At 32.2% G+C, this 9,682-nt stretch overlaps 1 protein-coding gene across 9 annotated transcripts in view; it reads left to right on the forward strand.

The window, feature by feature from the left end:
• TTLL7 (tubulin tyrosine ligase like 7) overlaps nt 1-4,838 on the forward strand; it is a 159,988-nt gene extending 155,150 nt beyond the window's left edge. For all 9 annotated transcript variants that reach the window (XR_003208353.2, XM_073896426.1, XM_073896427.1 and 6 more), the window contains one exon: nt 82-4,838. Coding sequence is in view for 8 of the 9 variants with exons in the window: in XM_073896426.1 (XP_073752527.1) it covers nt 82-202 (121 nt within the window). In the remaining variant the exon portion in view is untranslated. The remainder of the gene's footprint in view (nt 1-81) is intronic.
• Nucleotides 4,839-9,682: the final 4,844 nt, after the last annotated feature.

Consider the following 9,682-nt stretch of genomic DNA (forward strand, 5'->3'; position numbering starts at 1 on the left):
AAATTAACCACAGAACACTTTAGTGAGAGATGTTAATATTAACTTGTTTGTAAAGTATAATTTTTTAACTGTCATTTGTAGGTATTTATTACCAGGAAGTACACAATTCTTCATGAGAACACCAAACTACACCTTGAAATACAGTTCACCTGGAATGACTCGCTCCAATGTTTTGTTTACATCCCGATATGGCCATTTGTGAAACAGAAAGGAAGATTGCCATGGATTATGCATAATAGCAATTCATTTTTTTCCCTCCAATGTAAACATGCAAAGAAAGTGACCATTAAGTGCTGTTTTATGTATATATGACATATATGTGTGAAAATATATACATGTGCACTCAAATAACATATATATTTATTACCATATATGAAAGAAGAGTTAGCAGAAAACTGGATATAAGACTTAACCTTTCTGGAAATGTAATAAACCATTAAATTGTTTACACAAATATGTGAACGTCTAGAATTTGCTAGGTTTATAATTAATACCTTCCTACTAGAAATGTTATTTTTGCTGCAGAGTATATAAAACAAAATTGATCTTGAATATCCCATTTCAGTGTTAAATTATTTTCTAGATAATACTACTTTTGACTTGAAAAAGCATTAATAGTCTAATACCTTATTAATTCTCTTATATATAGTAGCCATTTAAAATGAAAAACAAAGCTAGAAGCCTGGTGTTGCTTGATGATAGGATTAAATATAAAACGGGTTTATCATTACTGTAGCACACTTCAGAGTACTATAAAAATCTCAACCTGATTTTCCCAATGTTTTTATTCCTCTATGTGGAAATTTAGCTACTTGTGATAATGTACATTTTCAGTAAGGCTTTAGTAAGATCATATAGTGATCCAAAATGGAAGACAATCCAGTGGGTTACAAGTAAACAAAACGTAAACTAGCTTTTATTTTCTACTTTTCATTGGGAGTCACATAAAGGAACAGAAAATGATGTTAATAACAAAATCTTTCCATCTGATTTTTGTATCTCATACTATTCACTTTTATTTGGAAAGTATATCTCCAGTGGGTGCGTATGGTCAAATACAATTTCTTCTGTTCTTCAGAAGTAGAACAGTTGACGTTTCAAACTCATTTTGGTGTTATAGGATAATGTGTCATACTTATTTTAGAAGTCTCTTAATGTTGAGACCAACTTACATGGTAAAATCTAATACAGTTTCACATTGCAGCATAGAAAATAATCTAATTATTGCAAATAGAAGATTCTGATTACTAGATATTATTAGTCATGGATGTACCCTTGAGAATTTTCTAAAATCAAAACAGGATGAAGTTTTCTTTGTGTCTGAAGTTATTATGCATACATTTCATAGCAATTTACTTCCTTTTCTTGCTTATAGTTTCAAAAACAATGAGTGAGCTTTCAGTTTTCCATAAAAATATAAACAGCACTATCACTGACATGGAAATCCTTAGAAATTACAATACTCATCTTTTAGAAGTTTCTTTAAACTTCTCCCAACAATCTTATTTTTTCACAGATGCTAATTATTGGAAAAATTTAGGAATGTTTTACCTTTTACTCTCCTAGAAACTACTTCCAGTAAATCAAGAAATGGCCCCAAAGCAGGAGAACTGAGAGAAGCAAACTGTCCTAGTTTAATTTGCAAAAAGGGTAATTGGCAACCTAAAGTTGTAAGTTAGATATATTTTGCTTTTAAAGCCATATTCTGAGGCTGTGACAGGCTAAGATAGGTTTTTCCTTAAATTATCACTACTTGATTCTTTATGACTACCTAACATCTATATTCCAATAGATACATTTCCTTGCTAAATGCATCCCAAAGAAGAATTTGTTATTGTCTTTGGGGAAAAAGAGGATAAGATCAGGATAAAAGGAATTACAGTGTAACTCTGAATGTTTGTGACTCCATTTTGTGAATTCTTAAATATATTACAGATTTCTTAGAATAAATAATGCAAAAATTGGGATATTGCAAAATCATTGTAAGAGTAATAAACAAGTAGGTCTTTTCATGAAGTATTTTTAATAATGTTTCTTTTAAATTCATGATTTGTCCATGAATGAGACATAATTTCAAGGGTCTGGTATATGATTTCTATCCAGTTTGTTGGTCACTCACTTGCATTAATTTAAATCAAAATAGTTAGTATGCTGGAGTAGGTGCTTTGGGACTTCTGTCTTTATTGATAGAAGAGTGAAATTTGTATTTAAAACAAAAAAGAAGAATGTTCAACATGGGGATGAACCCTCTCCCCCCAGAAAACACACACACACACACACACACACACACAATTTAAGAACCTTTGAAAAATAAGTTAAAATGTGTGAAACTACCTAACTAATTAATGAACAAATTTCATTTATCTAGCTACTTAGATCTGGCTTTTTTTGAGCACTAGAGTTTTCTTGCTGACATTTGCATATTTATACTGATCTAGTTTGATGTGATTAAATCGTGAATAAAAGCCATGTGCTCATTATTTATATATACTACCTGGTATGCTGTGGACTATGGTTGCTATAAGTGCTTATTCCCTAATGAGAAACTAAGAAGAGAAGATTCAGTAGTAAACCATGAAAGTCTCTAGAGGCCATAGCAATGTTTTAGAGGTATAAAATATTCCTTAGTTTTTATTATAAATTTTTTATTGATAAGGTGGAAACATATCAATATAAGTGATAGTACGGGTCTGATTCTCTCTTCTAGGAGAGAAACTAACTTTATTTGAAAAACTTCAGAAGTTATTCGATGTTACCAGGAGTTTTTAATAGGGAATTTGGTTTACTTAAGATGAAAGTGTATTTTCATTCTGTTGTAAAAAAACATATCCCTACTCATTCTGTAAATCTAAGATTAGAATGCTTTCCAGAACTGTATATGATTGCAATGATTTCCAGAATTATATAAAAAAGCAACCTTTATTTTAAATCTCATCTATGAACATGGTATGAGATGGCAGATTTGTTTTCACTTTAATTATCCAGCATTGTAATTAGTTACCATTTGCTTTATGTAATCTGTTGAAGGAACTATTGTGATTCATATTATGTTTATTTTTACTAGCAACAAATTTTAGTTTACTAGCATTTCACTTACCTTGCATGTATAAAAACGAAGTTATAACAGGATCAAATATGGAAATAACCTCTGCCAGACGCAAAGATTTATGCAGATTTTTTTCATATGTCTAATTTAGGTCTAAATACACAAAAATTGCCTACTAATTCCTCCTCCCCAAAACTAAAATGAACCAAACTCAGACAAACAAACAAAAAAACACAACTTTCTTTTCATGTAATATTTACTAGCAACTAGTTGATAGAGGCTTCTAGACATTAAGGACTTCATTCTAATTCTCTTTTTAATTTGGAAAGCATATGATTATAGAATTTTGTTATCTAACTTGAAATTTCACATGTTAATATAAATTCATCCAAATGCTTTCATCTTTAGCATGTCAAAGCCATTCTACATAAAAATTATTTTTAAATCTGAATATACACATATTTGACCTTTTCAAATGTACCAAAAAATTGATAGTTGCATAAACTCTATTATTTCTAGGTTTCTGCAAAGCACTGATTCATTCTTAAATGTGTTCTCTTTAAAACATAATATCAAATACCTCTAGATGAGTGACAGAAAATTCCTTCCTTTTCTGTTCTGTGATGATAATTTACCTTTTGAGTCTTAGTTTACCTGGTTCTAAGGGTTAAGCAATAAAAAGTGTAACCTCAGTTAGTTGTGTTGCTGTGATCTAATGATTTTTGAAAATTGGCTTTTCTCTTTAAATTGAGAAACTTATTTTTTCAAGTTCTGAATTAGTTACCTAAATATTTTGGGTTAATATTATTTACAAATAAATAAAAAATTTGGAAATATACACATGATCAAAATTTTATTCCTTACACAGCTTTTTCTCTCTTCCTTTTTTCCTTCCTTCACCTCCTCTTCTTCTTCTTCACTTTAACCCTTTGAAGTTTTGACCTTTGATGGACAAAGTCCAGAAAGGATCAATCCTGCCTTTTAGATACTGGTTTTCCTTGCATTTTATGGTGGTATATTTTTACCTCAGAAACAATAAAACTTAGATAAAATGTGTTATTAGATCAAGTTCAGTTTGTCTGCGGGGACTTTTAAGAACCAAGTTTCTATGCCTAAAAAAACATATGTCTAGACTATTTGAACCACGATACATGGCTACAAATAACAATCTTGCAACCCAAAAGTGGTATATTAAAACTTACTGCAGTCTTTGAGATTGCTGCCCTTTTTGGTGATTTTTTTGCCTTGTCGTAAGTGGGTATATGGTATATTGAAGAAAAACTATTCAGGGAACATATTTTGCATTAACTGGGCTGTATTATCTAAGAAGGGCTACATAAAACTTTTATTTTATCCCCACCATTAACTTGAAAACTATTGGTACAGTCATTGCTCAATAGACTAATATTTTTTAAGTTAGTAAGAAGACTTGCAAAAGTAATCAGATAATGCTGATATTTTTCTTTCAAAGGTTAACAATGGCAGTTCTTGGTCCTGAGCTGGTTGGTTCATATAATTACCACTGTACATGCTACAATATCGACTATTAATAGATCTGTTGATTCCGGGTTTCAAGATTAGCTTGAAAGCAATACATTTGCTACCATGAATCATGACTCAAATTATCCCCATGTGTTTACTTACCTGTATATGAATGCAAATGTTGTTACAGAAAATATGCTTGAAATGTCAACACAGTGTGCAGTTAATATTGCATTGTCATGCTTCAGCATGTGATATCTGTATGGTGAAGTTATTTCAATTACTATAATAAAAAATGTTTAACATAAGAAAGCAACAACATGTCATCAAATGGTTATTTCTGTCTTACACATACACAGACATACACACACACACACACACACACACTTTTTAGTAGTAGAGGAGACTGGATCTAATTAAGCTTTCAGGTGATGAAATATGTTTTCACAGTAATTTTCTTCTGCTGTACAGACAGCAATAGCACTATGGGGATAATATTTACTGCTATTAAAGTCAGGACGAGTAAACAAAATTGGTGTCAATTTTTCTCCTAGTTAGCTGAAAGGCAGACCCTTTTAAAATTTAGGAATGACACTTTTATATCTCTCTAGTATTGATTATAACAACAGTATTACTAGTCTGAATAGAATTATGTCAGCATCTTAGTTATGACTTTTTTTTTCATAGGAATTTATAGTTTATCATCGTTAAAACATCATACTAAGCCTCAGTAAGAGGCATATCTTAGTCTCATTGCTGTTTACACCATTGTTCTTTAAGATGTTTATATAGAAAGAAGTGAGAATATTCTTCCTTTAAAGAAAGGAAGTACTTTGGTTAAAAATCTTGTTATGCGGTAGTAACATTAATGTCATGTATGACTTAGTTTTGGAATTGACAACCACATGGTATAAATACTGACTTTTCAAAATATATTTTTTTTAATTTGCCGTTATTTTTATAAGGTTAAAATATTCTATAAATACTTTACAAGTTAACTTTTTGAGTTTTTTTTTTTCAGTGACAGATAAGGATGAGGCCAATGTGGGTAGTTTGCTATTTCCCTATTTTATATAATAATTTATAAGATATATAGAGATAGATATAGATATATTTACATATGTATATATTTCATTCAATTAAATGACTGGAAATCTTTTTACATTATAAAATAAATCATCCTGAAATAATTTCAAGTGTAGAAAACATATAGTGCCTTAAATAAAAATTAACACAGCTTTTTTGCAGAGAGGAAGATAACCGATCTTTAAATTAATTTGGGAAGAGTGATCTCTTAATGATTGTTCATGTATGTATAGAACATGGTGACAACAATGCTTAGCCCCATGATCAGCTAGATTTGTAAAACATTAGGTGTAAAAATTGGGATGTGTTTCTCTTCTTTCAGGACCTCTCTTAGTCTTTAGTATCTTCAGATCTGGAGAGAGTCTTCAGCAAGAGACTAGAACGTACATTAGTTTCTAAACTAATTCCACTATGGTACCTTTAATTGAAATGCATCTCCCAGGACTAGTCTGTTGACCAAGCTTTGGAAAACAACACACTAAACCAATTCATTTATTAATAAAGTAATCAAGGTATTTATTTAATCATTTATCAAATATGCATTGGTGGTACAATTATGAATACGGACAAATATAGTGAAGGAGTTTACTTGCACTTGTCAGTTGAGAATTTGGCCATTTCTAGAGGAATATTTGAACCAGGGTTTCTAGAGGGCTGGTTTGAGCCAGGAATAATAATCCTAGATAAATTGCCTTAATGGTAAAAATGAGCTATATTAGATATTTGCAACATAATGGTGATATGCAAAGTGGTGTAAAATGCTTTAGAATGTGGTCAGAATGAGGTCCAAGCTCTTATGAAAAGATATTAATGATTTATTGGGTCTAACATGATAAAAGTTTGTCTTTAATGAGAATCTATTGTCACCCATCAGTATATCTAGAAGCACCATTTGAAAATATCTTCTTATACAAACAAAAAGTCCTGTTGGTTTACAACAAATTTCCTTCAAAGCTAGAATTTATTAAAAGTTTGTTGTATTATTTATGAGAGACAAAATTTATCAAAACAATTTTTTTCTCGTGTCTAGGTTTTCCATAAGCAATATGTTAGGCACTTTGGAGGCTTTAAGAAGTTTGATCTCACTCAGTTCTGTTTTGTCCCATGTGAAATATTGCCCAATCAATCTCCCTCTTAAAAAATGTAGTACATTCAGTATATCTAGAGTTATATACTGAATGGTACTCTAATGGTCTAAACTGAACTATTCTATATAGTTATCAAAAATGTTGAAATTTTGACTTAGAAAGTAGTGTCTTGATTATTGTACAGAAATGACACCATTTTTATATCTTTATAACAAGCCAGCCTTCAATATTTGATATAGTAATAAAAACATACAGTAAGAAAAAGCAAATTCCAAATCTTGTCCTAAGAACAGGTGTAAGCAGACATAAACCCTTTAAGTACTAAATTGACACTGTTGTGACAAAAACTTGCAAAGGTAATTCACAACTATATAAATTTAGCCAAGTTATGTTCTAGTATAGATAGGCTACTGCTAGGGTTATAATAAATAACTTTAAAAAGGTCAAGGAACATAATAAAATTCATTTTTAAGCCTGCAGTATTCTGTTAGCAGTAAAAATATATCAGCATGTTTGTAATATATCTGACTTAGGGAAAAATATATGACATAGTGTATATGAAAAATCTAGAGTGTGTAAACCTTAATACAACCATTCAGCATATTACTTCATTTTCATTAAAATGATGAAATTGTGAATTCAGAAAATCACTTAGTCCTTAGGCTAAAAATAGGTAGATCATCAAAACCTAATATCATTTTAGCTCAAATTGGTATTTATTCAGTAAATGTTCTACATCATAATGTGAGAAGTATAAAGGAAAACTCAAATTTGGGGAAGAAACTGAAGGGATTTTTAAAATAAGCAACTTTAGGTAATTCCACTATGTTTTTGATTCTTCCCAAACTGAAGCAATAGACTTGTCATAAAACATTTAGTACAAATAACAAATAAGTAGATTCCTCAGAAATTAGCTTAATTTTGTATTTTAGCCTCAGGTTTCTCAGCCAAAGATTACTTATAATTTGCTTTTGAATTCATTTCATTACCTATTTGGCTCACAGTCCTAGTGTCCAATTTCTTTGGGCAGCAGGTAAATGGTTACAACTTCTCTAAAGTTCTGTGGCTGCTCAGAATCTCTTGAGATCATATGTCCTGGAAAACCATGAGAAGCCCACTTCTAGACCTGAAATATTCTACTATTGATCTCACTTCTCCCTGTACATGCTAGAAATTTCCACAGTAGTTTCCAGATCTGACCTAGGTAATTAATTATTAAATGGGGATTACAGATTTCTACAAGACTCCATAGCATCATAACACCTTGCCAAGTAATCCCAAGACTTGGGGGAAATGAAATGAAGCTCCTCACAGAGACTGGAGTTTCTATTATTTTCCTTAGTCTATTATTTTTAATCTACTTTATTATTTACTTCTCTTATGTAATAGAAAATACAGTGGAATAAGAAGCAGATGATGAGTTCCAACCCTCGTTCTGCTGTGAACTACATGGGTAGGAGAGTCTTCATTTCCTAAAAATAAAGGCAACTTTGTCTACAAGACAGTTTTGTTGTGAGGAAAATAGGAAGCACTAGTTTCTGTAGCAAAGTATTGTAATTTCCTCATTGTATATAAAAAATGTCTCACCAATGACCCGGAGACTCTACTTTGTGATTCTAAATCTGGTGGGGTATCACTGGGCTTCAGGTTCTGCAAGAATGGGACTAAGGAAACTTGTTACCAGATGGTAATCATCTTCATTCATTCAATAAAAACCTTTTGTGGACCCAGTAAATTCACTCTCAAAATCACAAAGTAAGTTATTTACGCAGCCAAGAATTTTAGACAAAAAAAAACCAAACCCCCTAGATTTTGTTATTCCCAAAAAAGTAAGATGCTAATGAAAAGAGTGACCTCTGATGCCAGATGACCTGGGTTTCAGTGACTCTGGGCCTCAGTTTCTTCATGGTTGAGTAGGGGTTTCTTCATAGTGTTGAAGGGAATTAATTGCGATATTCCATGTAGATTTGTGAGCCTAGCACAGGCCTCCCAATAAATATTTGTTGTTATTTTTATTTCCACATAACTTTCTCTACTGTCTCCAGAGAAACACAATTCTGTTAACGTATTTTAGGATTAAGGGCTCCTAAAGCCAATCTGGTATTTTGGACCATGCTCCAGGTTCTCCCATCACACATTTTCTAGCCTTGCTCACCACCTTGTTCTTCCTCTTATAGCATGTCAGTTTTGGACAAGGGGACAATGTGGTTGTTCAATTCCCAGTAAGTTCCTCTAACCATTGGATCTCTGAGTAAACACTGAATTGAAGGGTGAATTCAACAATCTGTAAAGAATAGTCGTATTCTTAGGAAATGGTAGGTATAAACATTATAGAATTACCACACACATGCCTCTTCTGAAACAAGAAGGTGTGGAGAAAAATCATAATAAATGAAAGATGTTTATTGACTGCTCCTGGTTTTGTTCAACAGGACATGATGAGTGTTAGTACCACGAACAACAATAGGCCTCCTACCTGCCAAACACTGCTGAACTGAGCTCTAGGATATGAAGAGCTCACATTCTGAGTGGGGAGATACATAATCACTCACTACCAGATAATCCTAATGCAATGGAGATATGAAGGGTCTGTGGGAGTATAGCAGAAATTATGAGTATGCTGTATGGGAGAGCTGGGGCCAGTGTCACAAGAGAGCATTTCAGCTGGGTCTTAATATGAGAGCAGGATTTCAACATATGGGATTAAAAAGGGGGGGGTGCCAAACTCGGGATGTCAGAGATGAGAGGGCCTGACTCACTCAGGGAACAGAGAAACTCAGCTTGCCTAAACATGGGTTGGGGTGTTGATGGAAGGAGAGAGGTAGATTAGGGCTAGATCACAAAACCCTTAGATAACACTCTTAACAGTTTGGATTTTACCCTTTACACAGTGGAATCAATGATCATTTTTTTTTTATATCAAATAATGAGGAGTTGGGGTCTGCATGCTATGGTGTTGCCTGTGTTGGTCTTGTGGAGA

Source organism: Callorhinus ursinus, unplaced genomic scaffold (assembly GCF_003265705.2).
Source record: "Callorhinus ursinus isolate GAN/ISIS: 27379988/994484 unplaced genomic scaffold, GSC_fseal_2.0 scaffold9, whole genome shotgun sequence".
Classification (NCBI taxonomy): domain Eukaryota; kingdom Metazoa; phylum Chordata; class Mammalia; order Carnivora; family Otariidae; genus Callorhinus; species Callorhinus ursinus.